At 38.2% G+C, this 15,140-nt stretch overlaps 1 protein-coding gene across 1 annotated transcript; it reads left to right on the top strand.

Moving 5' to 3' along the window:
* Positions 1-943: 943 nt before the first annotated feature.
* Positions 944-12,409, top strand: p3h3 (prolyl 3-hydroxylase 3). The gene is made up of 16 exons (XM_027144942.2): positions 944-1,327; positions 1,878-2,062; positions 2,207-2,365; positions 3,510-3,696; positions 3,843-3,974; positions 4,937-5,079; positions 5,481-5,570; positions 5,661-5,713; positions 5,799-5,878; positions 6,532-6,659; positions 7,839-7,934; positions 8,021-8,171; positions 8,784-8,901; positions 8,988-9,063; positions 9,973-10,113; positions 12,058-12,409. Exons 1-16 carry the CDS (start codon positions 1,021-1,023, stop codon positions 12,223-12,225), a joined length of 2,214 nt encoding a protein of 737 aa, XP_027000743.2. The 5' UTR covers positions 944-1,020; the 3' UTR covers positions 12,226-12,409.
* The last annotated feature ends 2,731 nt before the right edge of the window (positions 12,410-15,140 follow it).

Raw genomic sequence — 15,140 nt, 5'->3', positions numbered from 1 at the left:
ACCACCTTGGATGAGACAGATGAGCATAGTATGATCTGCAAATTTCAGGAGTTTAACAGTTGGGTCACTTGAAGTGCAGTCAATGATATAGAGGAAGAAAAGCAGTGGGGAGAGGACACATCCCTGAGGCACGCCAGTGCTGACTGTCAGAATGGGGCAAGTCGTGGCCTAATGGTTAGAGAGTCTGACTCGTAATCCTAAGGTTGTGGGTTCAAGTCTCGGGCCGGCCACAACTGAGGTGCCCTTGAGCAAGGCACCGAACCCCCCAACTGCTCCCCGGGCGCCACAGCATAAATGGCTGCCCACTGCTCCGGGTGTGTGTTCACGGTGTGTGTGTGTTCACTGCTGTGTGTGTGCACTTTGGATGGGTTAAATGCAGAGAACGAATTCTGAGTATGGTTCACCATACTTAGCCGTATGTCACTTCACTTCAAAAGAATTCTGGAGAAGAATTCTCCCAGCTCACCTGTCAGATATCTGTCACAGTTAATTCTCTTTCTCCCGATCACTCACACGTAATTAAATGTAAATTCTGTCGATTTAAATGGCAGATAATTGTACGTGGTATCAAACCTATCCACAAAAGAATTTGAGCGTATATTCTAAAACATACGGCCCATTGACTCGCATGCAACAAGAATAGGGCCTTTGTACATGTTGAACTTCAGTTTTGTAAAGTGCTAGACAGAGAAGCTGGACGCATCAGTGTGGACAGAGAACACGGTTATAAAGGGGCCTTCATGAAAAGAAAACCTTCATGCAAACATTCAGTACTGCTGTCTGCAATGTGACAGACACTATTTATATGTTTATATTTCTATTCAGTACCAGCCTATAACAGCTGGTTAGCATTAAAACTGCACACACACACACACACACACACACACACACACACACACACACACTCTCACTCACTCACTCCTTTTACATCCCCACCCATCTTTTATCACTCCTCCCTTTTTCTTTTCTGCTTTCCTCCTTCCAACATCCCATTCCTCTTTCTCCTGCGCACTGTGCACTATGGCGCTGCGCTTTAAAGCGCCTGTAGACGTGGCGCTGCGCATGGCCTCTGTCTCGCTCTGCGCCTTGTTATTCTGCGTGTCTTTGGCTGCAGGCAGTCCGGGAAGCTCGACTTCTCTCTCAGGCCTGCTGCAGCCTTACGACGAACTCTACTATCACGGAGTGCGAGCTTATTTCGCCGAGGACTGGGAGAAAGCGGCCGAGTACATCGAGCTGTCCATATCGACCCGAGAAGCGCTGCGCAAAATCAGGCGAAAATGCCACGACGAGTGCTCCGCTGCTGGAGACGACATAGTGTCCATACTAGGTAGCCTTCAGACATCAGTACAGGTTTTTTTTTTTTTTTACAATAGCCAAGCAGCCAATTCACCATGAGAAAGTTTCTAAGTAACTGCATGCGCTAATTTGAATATTTGAATATTTGTGGCACGTCATAATTAATTGGAGAGAAAAAGTGTGACAGGGGATTAATTTGAGTATTTCAGAAGCTTTTCATGCACAGCTGAAACAGTTTCTCACCATGATGAGGAGAAAAGTATCTCAGAATACACAGTACAACAGTAGAATACCACATCAGGTTTTACTCCTGTTTTACTAATAACAGGAATGACAGGCTACAGTGGGCACAGGTTCACCCAAACAGGACAAATAAAGAAGGGGAAAAACTCCATGTTCATTCTGTATCCCCATTCTAATGAACAAAACTGAAGCTCTTGACCTGTACCAGTATATTTAATGCCATGTTCCTAATATAGTGACTGGTGAGTGCATATACAGTATTGTGTGTGTGTTTGTGTGTGTGTGTGTGTGTGTGTGTGTGTGTGTGTGTGTGTGTGTGTGTGTGTGTGTGTGAGCAGATGCAGAAAAAGGCAGCACCCTGGATCTGTGGGCACTGGACTGGATCCAGCAGCGAGCAGAGTGTATAAAGTACTGTTTAAACCGAGGTGTCACTCCTGCTGGTCTGCTTCCTGTATCTTCAGATATTGAGTATGAATTTGGGACTCGCAATGCTTACAATTACCTGCAGATGATCTACTTCCAGGTAGACTAATGTGTCTGCAAAAAATGAACAAAGCTTCCTATTTTGTAACCTATTATCCAAACATGTCTACTAGGCATCAGGCATCAACATTAATAACATTGTACTGATTCTGAATATTGAGAAGCCTTTACTTTTTCTGTGCAGTTAGGTAAGCCAAGGAAGGCTGCTGCTGCCGCTCACACGTTCTTTTTGGCCAACCCGAGTCACCTGGAGATGAGGAACAACATTGAGAAATACAGACGTATGGCTGGGGTTACAGAGGACGCCTTTCAGGACAGAGAGAGAGAACTAGAGAAGCACTGGGTAAGGAGAAGGACAGGATATGATGAGGAAAGCTGAGACGAAAATCTGCATTCTTTGAATGCTAAGTAATAAGAAATATGTCAGAATGGAAATGTTCATTTAATATCAACTAATACATATTACAGATTACTGTAAGTAGCAACATTAGAGGCATAATTCTCTACAGCTAACAAAATTCAGCCCATGTTAAATACTTTATATATTAAAAATATTTTGTTCAGCATCGTTGCAAAGTTGACATATTTCTTCAGACGTAACAGCTCTGTACAGTATGAATTATGAAACTGAATAATGTCTAGTGTTAGGACTCTTTTAGCATGCAATTTCCACCTAGGTGAGGAAGAGCATGTGCAAGGACTTAATACATCTTACAAAGCAACTGTAAAATCATTCAGGTCAAACAAAATATAGAATCTTGTCATAAAATCATTTTTTGAATGGAACTATGAAATGTACTTAATCATTAATTATGCTAACTTTATACAGTCATTAAATACTTGTTTTTACTCCAAGTTTGCTTTTCAGTTTTTCACTGCAGCTGTGATGTTTATGTAGCAGACAAGTAAGGAAAGTTTAGCATCATGCTAACAGTATGCCAACTAAAATTAGTATCATCGTGTCAGGCCAATGAATAATTTTCTTCTTCTGTCATATCTAATACAGAGTTACTTGTAAAATTGGCATTATAAAGAAAATAGCATAGCTACCTGAGTTTGTGAAACTACTCAAGCCGGTGAATTGAATGATCAATGTACGTGTTAGCTATATTAGCTCCAATGTAGTTCTAGTTAAATTTAAAAAAAATGAAAGAAGAAAAATTCAAATATGTCTTCATTGATGTAGAAGGTGGTTCAACATTGATTTAATAACTTTTCAAACTTCTTTCTGCCACATCAGCCTTCATAATAACATCCCATACCTTCCTATGTTCACTAATATTTAATATCATATATATTTACCCTTTAATTCTCTCCCTCTTTCCATAATAGCCTTTCATCCCCCACTTTCCTTCTCATTAATTCTTTCTCCATAGCAGTGCCAGTGACTGATAGAGTACACAAAAGCTCACATCCTCAAATGATGAGTTCTTTATCCATCACACTTCATGCACATGTTCCTCCATCCCACCCTGTGTTAAATGCAGGAGGTCTATGATGCTGCTGTCACAGCTGAGAGCTCCTCTGACTGGGCCCGAGCGGTGGAGAGGTGGAAGGAGTGTGTGAACGAGACGCTGAAACAGACGGATGAGTGCAGAGCTCAGTGCGTGGTTACATCACAGCGCCTCCCGGAGGAGACAGACAGTGTAGAGGGAGTGTATGAAAAAGCTGCAGGTGAGAAAAGAAGTAAACAAATACGAAACAGGAATTAATACCAGTATATAAATAAGGAGAATTGTGTACTATACACAGGAGAATCAAGATTTTGTATGATTTTGTAAGTGTATACTGGACAAGGTTTTTTTTTCTATACCCCACAGCCCTGTCTCTCTCTCTATTGGCCTGCAATCAAGCATGTGTTGGTCTGGTGTCCACTCGGCCTGGACGGATCTCTCCTCAGGAGGATTTTCTTCCATTGCAGCTCGAGCATCTCCATATTGCCCAGTATAAAGGTCAGAGTTCACCACAGCATTCCATTCAAATGACAGGAAAACAATGACTGATTACTTAAGTGCTTTTTACTTCTGAGAACATTTTTCATTCAACCGAGCATCTGTGCGTTTGCTTTTGTCATCATCATCCCAAACTGACATGAGAACGAAACCTGGCTCATTTTCTCCTCTTTCTTGCTCTACTACATTCTTCCATTTCTGTTGTAAAAATTTATTCAGGATTTTGTATGGCAGATATTCCTAAGAAGTTGATTAAAAAAACCAGAACAACTGTTGGTCGAATAAAGCGTTCAGTAATGTTTTTTAGGACGTTTTGGAAAGAGTCTCCAATTCCTTGAAAGACAGAGGGATGTCCAGTTTCTCACTAATTTGACAAGATGAAGTTTTGTGTCTCATTCAATTAGTGTGGTGGCTGTTGGAAGACCGTTGGAAGCTGTTATACTGTATATAAATGAATTCATAAGTACGTACATTTCACAATATTAAGGACATGTAAATGGATAAACGTTTAACGTGCCATGCTGCACAATGTCATTTTTGCACACACACATGCTATAATCTGGATATGAGTAGATCTGGTTATATTCAGTCCCATTTTGTGAGTATGTTTTCTGTGTATACGTTCTCATCAGTGTTTTGAATATTTGCCTCATTTTTTTCCTGCTCCATTGTCTCTTGTCTGCTGCTTTAATAAAGTGTTATCTTATTGCCTTAATACATTTAAGAAAATTGCAGTGCTATTAGAAGAATAAACCCCTCATGGACATGCTGTTATTGGAAAATAATCAACTCTGTTTGACGGCACACCACCCCACGGGTCATTTTCCTAACAAAACATGTCGTGTTTCATTAATTACATGATACATTCAAGGCAATGAGCTTTCCGCTAACACAAATGGATCATATACAGTATTTGGCCATGTTATTGTTCGCTCACTGGCTTTTCTTTGTTGTATTGGTAGCGGGGGACCTGAAGGGGGCTCTGCAGACACTGCGTTCTCTTCTGTTGTTTCATCCAAACGACACGGAATCACTTAGTAACCTTCAGCTCTACACAGAGTCTCTGGAGGGCGACACTGAAGCACAGGCCACAGGCCCTTCACGGGTAGGACGACTGCATGATGTGTGATGTGAATGTTAAAGGTAAAGTGTTCAAACATGTCTTTTCTTTTTGGGATGTGTGAAACAAGCTGGAAAACTGTCATGCCAGAAAACAACACAATAGAAAAATAAACATTTACTTAATAGAAGAAACGTAATAAATACAATCTGTACATTCAAATAATTAGGGCTATTAATAATAAGCATAGAAGGAAAAATCTTATTTTTGATTAGCATTTTATTCATACATATGTCAAACATATGTCAATTCATACATATCAAAATTAAACTAGAATTATTAAAGAAATTCTAGTTTAATTTTGATTTAGAATCACTTATCGACCTCCAAAACTTCTTTGGAAAAATTGTAGATCGAGTAAAAACATAACAACCTTCTCTTTATAGGAAATTTCCAACTACATCAGCAGAGCTCTAGCAGAAAAGAAACTGCTTTACTTTGGAGTGGAAAACCTTGATTTCAAGTTCTATGACCCGGTAAAACACACCTCTTATTCTGTTTTCCGTACTGTTTCTCATTTTCCACTTAAAGTAATTAAATGAGGTTTTCCAATTCGGCTCTGGCAGGATCTATGGACGCCAGAGGACATCGTTCCAGAGTCGCTGAGAGAAAGCTGGAGGTGAAGGAGAATAATGGATAAACACACAGATTTGTTTAGGAAGTGTTACCGTGGGAACCTGACATCTCCACTTTCTCATTTTCAGAGCAGAGAGAAAAGAGCTAATTGAGAAACTAAACGAAGGAGAGAAGGTTTTAGAGGTGGATGATAGTGGATTTTATGCTGGTGAGTATGTAGAATCTGAATTGGTAACCAAATCTAACACGAGAGAAAGAAAATTTATTATTATAATAATAATAATAATAATAATAATAATAATAATAATAATAATAATAATAATAATAATAATAATAGGGGGCACGGTGGCTTAGTGGGTAGCACGTTCGCCTCAGACCTCCAGGGTCGGGGTTCGATTCCCGCCTCCGCCTTGTGTGTGCGGAGTTTGCATGTTCTCCCCGTGCCTCGGTGGTTTCCTCCGGGTACTCCGGTTTCCTCCCCCAGTCCAAAGACATGCATGGTAGGTTGATTGGCATCTCTGGAAAATTGTCCGTAGTGTATGATTGCGTGAGTGAATGAGAGTGTGTGTGTGCCCTGCGATGGGTTGGCACTCCGTCCAGGGTGTATCCTGCCTTGATGCCCGATGACGCCTGAGATAGGCACAGGCTCGCCGTGACCCGAGGTAGTTCGGATAAAGCGGTAGAAAATGAGTGAGTGAGTGAGATAATAATAATAAGCATTTAAATCTCTCTCTCTCTCTCTCTCTCTCTCTCTCTCTCCAAAGCTAACAAAGGATGGAAATAAAGAAATAATAATAATAAACATTTATATTTCTCTCTCTCTCTCTCTCTTTCTCTCTCATATATAATTTCTGTTTCTAGGAGGTCCAGTTCCTCTGGTTGGTGTGACCATTACAATGGATGACGAGGCCATGAATGGAACCAATCGTGTTGTACTGGATGGTGTTTTGTCCCAGTCTGAATGCGACACCTTGATGCAGGTGGCAACTGTAAGCTGATGACATTATAATCTCTCTCTATATATATATATATAAAATAATGCCTTCCCACAGTGCTGTTTGCTGCATCTCTAACAACATTTCTACAGATAATGTTGCATTTTTTTTCCTTCACCACAAACTTTGTCTGTGGAGTCCTTCAAGCATCACTTCTTCATCCTGTATTCCTTCCTTTATATTTGCGTATACTAACAATCTCACTCCAGTGTCACACTGAGTGGCTTGAGAGTACCCAAATCTGGATACTGAACCATTATCTTAATTCTGTTCTATTTTATTTGTATAGCACTTTTATAAATGTTACAAAGCAGCTTTGCAGACATGATCTAAATTTAGGATTACAAATTTATAAATTGACATTTTTTTTATTTTTACATTTTTATGAATATATGAATATTTGAAAATTTGAAATTGATAATACAATTTTTTTTTAAATAATATAAAGAATGAAGTCAAATGAAATTCAGCATGTCACAATGTTACACATGACTTCAGGAAATGTTTTGTTTTGTTTTGTTTGTTTAAAAAAAATTATCTGTTTTTTTTTTTGTTTGTTTGTTTGTTTTTTGTTTTTTTTCCAGTTCTGGTATCAAGCACCGCTTAATCAAGCGAGATCTTTGAGAAAGTTATACATGCATTAAAGATGTATTTAGACTTCTGTAGTAAACAAAAAGGGATCACAGCTCTCTGATTATATCTTCTGATATCTCTCTCCCTGTCTATTATGAATTGGGGGCATGGACGACTTTATTATTGCCACATATACATTACAGCACAGAATTCTTTTTTCGCATATCCCTACTGAGGACGTTGGGGTCAGAACACAGGGCCAGCTATGATACAGCACATACACCAACAGTGGCATCTTGGCAGTGGTGGGGCTTGAAACTCGATCCTCCGATCAACAACCCGGAGCCTTATCCACTTGCCCACTAAGGATTACTAGAACTCAATAGAAATTGTGCTTTGTTGTTGTTGTACACTATATTAACTTTTCCTGTAACCAACTTTTTTCTGTTCTTATTTATTACTATGTTGTTTTTAATTATTATTAGTACATCACTTTGCTTTTAAATTAAATTAAAATATTTATCCTTAAATCTAAGGATATGTGGCTATAAAAACAGGTATCAACAGGGTTTTACCACATTTCCTGTTGCATTTCAACAGATTGCTGCGTCACTCGGTGACGGTTATAAGGGACGACGGTCTCCGCACACACCTCACGAGAAATTCGAGGGCCTGACTGTCTTAAGAGCCTTTAAGGTGAAAACGAAATATGTGTTCATGAAAGAACATCAGTTATGCCTTTATAACCATAAGAGATCTAAAGTCACACCTCTGTCTTTCAGTTGGCACAGGATGGATTATTGAACCAATCGGATGCAAAGCTGTTACACGAAGTAGGCGAGAACGCTAGAATCCTCCTTCACTCCTATTTTAGGAGCCACACCGGTCTCTATTTCTCCTACACACACCTAGTTTGCCGGTCAGCCATTCCAGGTATACAGGCACACCACTGCAGTAACACTGCGTTTAAGTCCTGTCGCAAGGTAGTTACGACTGGGAAATCTTTCGGCTTTGTTTTTGAGAGTTGGCAGTGTGTTAGTAAGAAAACATGGTGGAATTAGTGGATGCAGCATCTGTATTTAAGGGCAAATTTATTGAAATTGAATCTTAAAAGCTGATTGCAGTTATTATATGTTTGGTATATGGGCATTGAATTTCACATCATATGGGTTATTAAAAATTCAAGCAAATTGGTTAAGCAAATTTAAGCACTTTAAGGAAAGAAATGGTTGATTACAATATAATTATGGAACAACGGAGTTTAGTGTCTTTTGTAAAATTGATTAGAAAGATTTTTTTTTAAAAAAAGCAAAGCAAAAAAAAAATAGTTTAAAAACCTTGCTGTATTTTTGTAGTTTTATTTAAAAAAAAAAAGGTGGACTTCAAGGCTTACGCCTCCATTTTGCTCTGTTGAAAGTGACGTGAACTTCCCAACTCGTAAACACAAAGTTTCTCAGGAGCACTGGGACACACCTACGTAACTCACTTATATACATAGACACGTTTCAGAGGATTGATTGAGTCTATGTGTGTCTCTGTGTGTAGGGCATCAGGAGGGACGTTTAGATCTGTCTCACCCTGTGCACGTGGATAATTGTATTCTGGAGCCAGAGACCAGGCAATGCTGGAGAGAAGCACCTGCATTCACACACAGAGACCTGAGGTACTGTACATACACACATTCACTTAATGCACTCCTATTTATTAAACAGCAGATGTAACATGGTATGTTGGTAAATGTTGTTGCAGTGCAATTCTTTACCTGAATGAAGATTTTGAAGGAGGGGAGCTTTTTTTTACAGACAGAGATGCCAAAACTATCACAGTAAGTAATCTCTTATCTCTATATGTAGGCCAATTTTGTAAGTAACACCAACAGCAAACTTTTTGATCATATAAAAATGTCAGTTTAAAAATTTTCTTTAAGGCCGAACAGTCTTTTTCTAATGTGGTCTCGGGTTCTCTAAAGACCTTTAAAACTTTTTCAAATTTTCCTGAGAGTAACATGGTTAAATCAATAAGTTTGTAAAATGACTCATAAATATAAAGCAAAAAGTATTTGCTCCTTCACATTCACTTCATTTCTTACTTACACAATATTCTAAACTCACATCAACCATCAGGACATACTCTGTCTTCCAAAACGTTCACACTTTGGTGGAATGAACCATCATCCCCACTGACATACAGCAGATACTGTACATCACAATATTCTATCATTCTAATATGAATACTAAGCCCTAACTTTCCACCATTAAAATAAAGGTACACATGCTTTAACTCTTATACCACTTTCTTCTAGCACACTTTCCTCTATATATGATCTGTCACTCACAAAAATTGCTTGTGTGCCTAATAACTGAGGAAAAACAGAATATAATGTGCTTTATAAGTTGCTCTCGGTTGCTGCTCAGAAGGTCTGGGGTTCAAGCCTTAGCACTTCCAAGCTGCCACATTTGAGCAAAGCTTCTAACTCTCTCTGCTCCATGGACACAAAATGAGCTCTGACCTCAACTTCCTGATAAGTTGGGATATGTGAAGAAAGTCGCTTCACTCTACTATTATGTATATGTGACATGTGAAAGCTTCTTCTGTTAATTTTACAATTACTATAAAAAGAATTATTCCAAGTCAATAGGTGATCTATCATTGAAATGTTAATAGAACATATACTTACTTACCCTGCTCCCACAGTGCTGGTTGTAATCTTCACTCCTTTTTCCTCTCTCTGTAGGCCAGGGTGAAGCCCAGTTGTGGACGTCTTGTTGCTTTCACTTCAGGACCCGTGAACCCTCACGGTGTCACAGCGGTCACGGCAGGCCGCAGGTGTGCACTAGCACTCTGGTTCACCACAGAAAAGCATCACAGGGACATGGTAAGAAAATATATATTCCCTATAACAAGACAAGACCCATTTCTCTCCTAGTTAAGCAATGAGGCTGTAGATGTTCAGTACATTTAGCCCCTGAATAGTTTTTTTTGTCCCTTTTAACCCTTTTTACCAGTGCATTGGCTTTCCATGACACTGGCAGATTGACATTGTATAAGTATAAACAAATGAATTATTTTATCACCAGTTAAAGTCTGGATTCTCTATTTTCCTATGAGCCATTAATCACCACTGTTAAAGAGTTAAACATACTATTTTGTCCTCTACAAGAGCAGGTTTCTTTTTATAAACAGTTCCATGTAGAACCTTAGAAAATGGTAGAAGATTCCAAAAAACCCTTCTGAAGCACCTTTTTTCTACTCTATGTAAAACTAAACAGTGGTATTTCTGTATCTTCTGTCAAACTGACTATAAGATTGCAGAGCAGAATATCAGCTTTAATTTAAGTATTTTTAAGCCTTTCTCTGTTCTATGTTTGTGTCTATGGAAGCCACTTACGCAGGTGTGTTGCTATTGCTTTGCCTTTGCACACTGCAGTGGGTAGTGGGCTGCAAAAGAGGGTGTGACATTCAAATCCTCCAACTCACTGGGATTTTCAGGCCTATGTTGATCCAAAAATGTGCATATATTCCCAGGTGATTGGACTGTCTCAATATTTGCCTGATTAGATTAGATTAGATTCAACTTTATTGTCATTACACATGTACAAGTACAAGGCAACGAAATGCAGTTTAGGTCTAACCAGAGTGCAATAGTAGCAAGTGCAGGATCTAGTGTTTACAAGAGTTAAATAAGTTAAATAAAGTGGTAATATGGAAGTAATTTACAGTTGTGTGTGTACTATGAACATGATATACGGATTTACAGAAGGATATGTGCTGTAACAAAATATATGGCTATTACTATAAACAGTCATTTACAGATGTGTATGTACTAGGAATATAATGTACAGATGAATATATGTAGCATGAACATAATATACAGATGGCTATTACTATAAACTGAAATTTACAGAGGGTATGTGCTATAAACAAAATATATTGTTATTACTATAAACAGAAATATACAGGAAGATATGTACTATGAACATAGTATAATATATTGCTGTTACTATAAACAGCATGTGGGTATATAAAATTGTAAGGCAATGATGAGCAGCAATTCAAAAAATGTATTTTATTTTTTATTATACTTTATTTAAGGTAAATGAGATACTAGCTCATATCATTATAACATTATAAACCTGCACAGCAGCACAACAGATCTTTATTTGCTAATTCTCAATACCATTCATGTGTAAAGGGGGGGGGGGGTTGCTTTGTACCTCTGGAAATTTTTATGAGAAATTCTTTTTCTTCCTTCAGTCCATCAGTCGATCATAGTTGAATCTTTATCTTATGACGTCAAACTATAACTGTATCTCAGAGATCAACCCATTATGGTGGTCTGCGCTCTTCCATGTCATGTACTGTATGTACTACATACTGTTGATTTGTGGCAGATTTATTATGGTGCTCTCATCTTAGTCAAATTTACAGGCATTGACACTTGCAGACAAGGATAACATCCAGGTGAAAATACTTCATATACTGTAGACTCCAGAGTGTATAGCTGAATGGTCAACAATTCTCCTGATATATCTGGTATAACTGTTCTTAACTGAAAGGCAAAATAATATGGTAGATTAGTGGTTAAGTTGTAGGACTACTGATTAGAAGAATGAGAATTTGAACCATCAAACTGCAGTGGCTGGGCCCCTGAGCAAGGCCCTTAAACCCTAATTGTTCAGTTGTAAAAAATAATAGAAAGGGTAAGTCGGGCATCTGCCAGATTCTGGAAATGTAATGTTGTGACGTTCTTATTTCGAATAATTGTAATAATGTGTTAGTGTTAGAATTTCTGTTCACTTGATTTTTCACCTGATTCCAGGAACGAGAGGAGGCCGAGGCCATGTTGGGAATAAGTGGACAAAAAATTAAGGAGGAAAAGGAGGAGTTCGACGACAACCTCCCACCTGCTCGGAGTGGGCGAAGCCAAACATCTAAGAGCAGAAGCAAAGAGAAGGATAGAGTGTCAAGTGGGAGAGATGAACTTTAAACATATTTGAACTTCTGACACATGATCTATCCAGATCTCTCTGATCTCTTTATGAACATTTGATATTCACTTCAGAAGCATCTCTGAGGCTTTTATTTTCTGTATATATGTGTAGCATCAGCTCACCACTCAGTGTTACACTGGTCAAACTTTTTTTTTTTGAATAAAAACAAAACTGGATAAACTGGATCACGATATTGTTATTAAATAAATATTGTTACTACTGTATTTGAACTAGATAGCATTTAAATGAAACAGCACGACTAAGAAAGGCAAGCAGGATTTCTTGACTATTTATTAACACTGATGTCAGACAGCAGACACAAAACATGAGTGAGATGTTGGGAAAGCGGGAGACTTAAGCGCAGGGGGAGGATAGAGAGCGAGATTACAGATAATCCTGCATGCATTTGTTTATGAAACCTACAAAGCTCCCATTTAGAATATGGAACAATAATCCAGACAAGAAATTATTGAATCAGTCTCCTCCATTGTAAAACAAAACACACTAAGAGCATGTACTATTTTCATCGTCTTTTGCTTAATGAATACGACAATATATATTTACTATTAACCCTCTAAATGTCACTGAGCTGCTAAAATGTCCATTAAGCAATAAGATGTGCACATGAGACGTTAATGGATTAAAGAGGTGTATCCTCCGTTACTGACTATACAATAACTTTTTGGTGTGTGGTGGCTTGGTTGTTTGCCTCATCCTTCCAGGGTCGGGGGTTTTAGTCTCGCCTCAACTGTGTGCCTCAGGGGCTTCATCCAGGCACTCTAGTTTCCTCCCCGAGTCCAGAGACATGTTGTAGGCAGATTAGAATCTCTAAATTGTCCGTAGTGTGTGTGATTGTGCCCTGAGATAAACCAGCATCCTGTCCAGGGTATACCCTGCCTTGTGCCCTCAGTCCCCTGGCATGACTCCAGGTTCCTCACAACCCAGTAGTAAGCACTATAGAGAATGGACGGATGGAAATTTATACTTTTGGGTCAGAATGCTTTCTGACAATGTTCACTTTTAGAAGTGGAAAACTGAATTGAATTAAATTGAGGGATACGTGTCACCTGAATGGAGTGTCTACTGTGTCCCGTAGAGTTCATTTTTGTCTTTTTAGAGCTCAAAGAGCAGGCAAAGTAGTAGCTAATCAGAACAAGCATATTGGATATGCTTTCGCTTTATTCCTGCTTTATTGAGTGTCAATCACATGTTCTACTATATCAGCGATGTCCAATCTTATCAAAAAAGACCCAGTGTTAGTGAAGGTTTTTATTCCAACTGATCTGAAGCCACACCTGTGCCAGGTGAAAGACACGATCGACTGATTAAACAGATAGAATAAGGTTTAGCTCCTGCTCGATTGGAAAGAAAACCCGTATTCATCTTTGTGGGTTGTCACATGTGGTCCAAAAAAAACTAGAAGTGCTATAAGAACTAGATCCTGTCACTGTTCACAATTGATGACTCATTCAGAAACAATGTTATTTAGATTTGTATACAGGTTCACATTAAGTCAAATTTGATCTGCTTAAAATTCACCTAAATATGACATAAATATGAAAATGAATATGTTTTGGTTAATACATGAATCTTATTCAAATCCTTCTTTAGAAGGAACGATTGATATTCAAAAGAGCACAGAATATTAAATGGCAGTAGTAAGGGCTAAAGGATAGACAGTGATGTTGGATGAATGTCTGGAATAGTCAGTGTTTCAGTTCATCTCGACGCTGTTAAGCAGGGCTGAGGTCAGGGATCAGTGCAGGATACTCGAGTTCTTCTGCCTTGACAAAAGATATCTTCATGTAGCTTGCTTTGTGCACAGGGGCATTGTTGCTCGGGAACAGGTTTGGGCCTCTTAGTATAAGTGAAGAGAAACTTTAGTGCTACAGCATGCAAAAAAATTCTATACAACTGTGTGCTTCTAAATTGTGAAAACGGTTTGGGGAAAAAAACGTATTCTTGTTATGGCCAGCTGTAAATATACTTTTGGCTATATAACAAACATACAACCTAATTTTGTTCTTTTTTCCCTAACATCTATAACCCATCTATAGCTTTTCAAAAATTGAATCTGTAAATAATAAGTAAATAATAAATATTTAAAACAAATTATTATTAAAATGTATAAAATTAAGATGAATAATATTATTATGTTAATGAGCTCTGGATATGTACTGTATATAAATTTATATAAAAGAAAACATAATCATTGTGTGGCTACTTATCATTGTCTGAACCAGTACTAGTGAACTATTCTGTAAATATTAAATAGACAATTGTTCTAATTTTACTCATCGCTGCCCCTTATCCGTTTTTATCTTCTTTTTATTCTACTTTTAAATAACTTACAGTATAAAGTATAAACCAGGCTTTATGTTGGCCAGCTTAATTTGAGGTTTGGAGTCACAGGAAGTCACTCCTGGAGTCACGGAGTCCAGTGTGTTCAGCATCATATCTTATGTCATGTAACTAGCTAGCTATATACAGTATCTAACTATATATCTGTAGCTAGCTAGATACATTACATAACATCTTAAATATGATTAGTGACATGGAATAGCAGTGAAATATTCCATTAGTGGCATATGATCATGACATGGCTTTGTACCTCGCTTTATCTGTTTTTCCTTTCTTAATCTTTTAAATAGAACTCAAATTCAGTGTGAGTGTTTCTTCCTCTGCATCCATCCATATCTAACACACCTAAATCCTTGCACCATTTCCTGTCTCTCAGCTGGCATCTTCTCAAGCTTTGTTAAACAAATCACACGTTTTAAAGTCTACACAAAGCACAGAGCATGTACAGAGTTCAACCTCAAAATTCTTTAGTAAAAATCCTGGAGCTGTATGGTATTTTTTTTCACACCTAGAAAACTAAGGTGTCATGAAGGCTCATGAGCGAACTAGT

This window comes from Tachysurus fulvidraco, chromosome 3 (genome assembly GCF_022655615.1).
Source record: "Tachysurus fulvidraco isolate hzauxx_2018 chromosome 3, HZAU_PFXX_2.0, whole genome shotgun sequence".
NCBI lineage: Eukaryota > Metazoa > Chordata > Actinopteri > Siluriformes > Bagridae > Tachysurus > Tachysurus fulvidraco.
Note: the sequence above shows the minus strand (reverse complement) of the source record. Positions and strands in the feature narration are given on the sequence as shown.

Coding starts and splice junctions, on each gene's coding strand:
- p3h3 (XM_027144942.2), top strand. CDS start 1,021: ATGGCGCTGCGCTTTAAAGCGCCTGTAGACGTGGCGCTGCGCATGGCC. Junction 5,879..6,531: donor TGATAGTGGATTTTATGCTG/GTGAGTATGTAG, acceptor TTCTGTTTCTAG/GAGGTCCAGTTCCTCTGGTT. Junction 7,935..8,020: donor CTGTCTTAAGAGCCTTTAAG/GTGAAAACGAAA, acceptor TCTGTCTTTCAG/TTGGCACAGGATGGATTATT.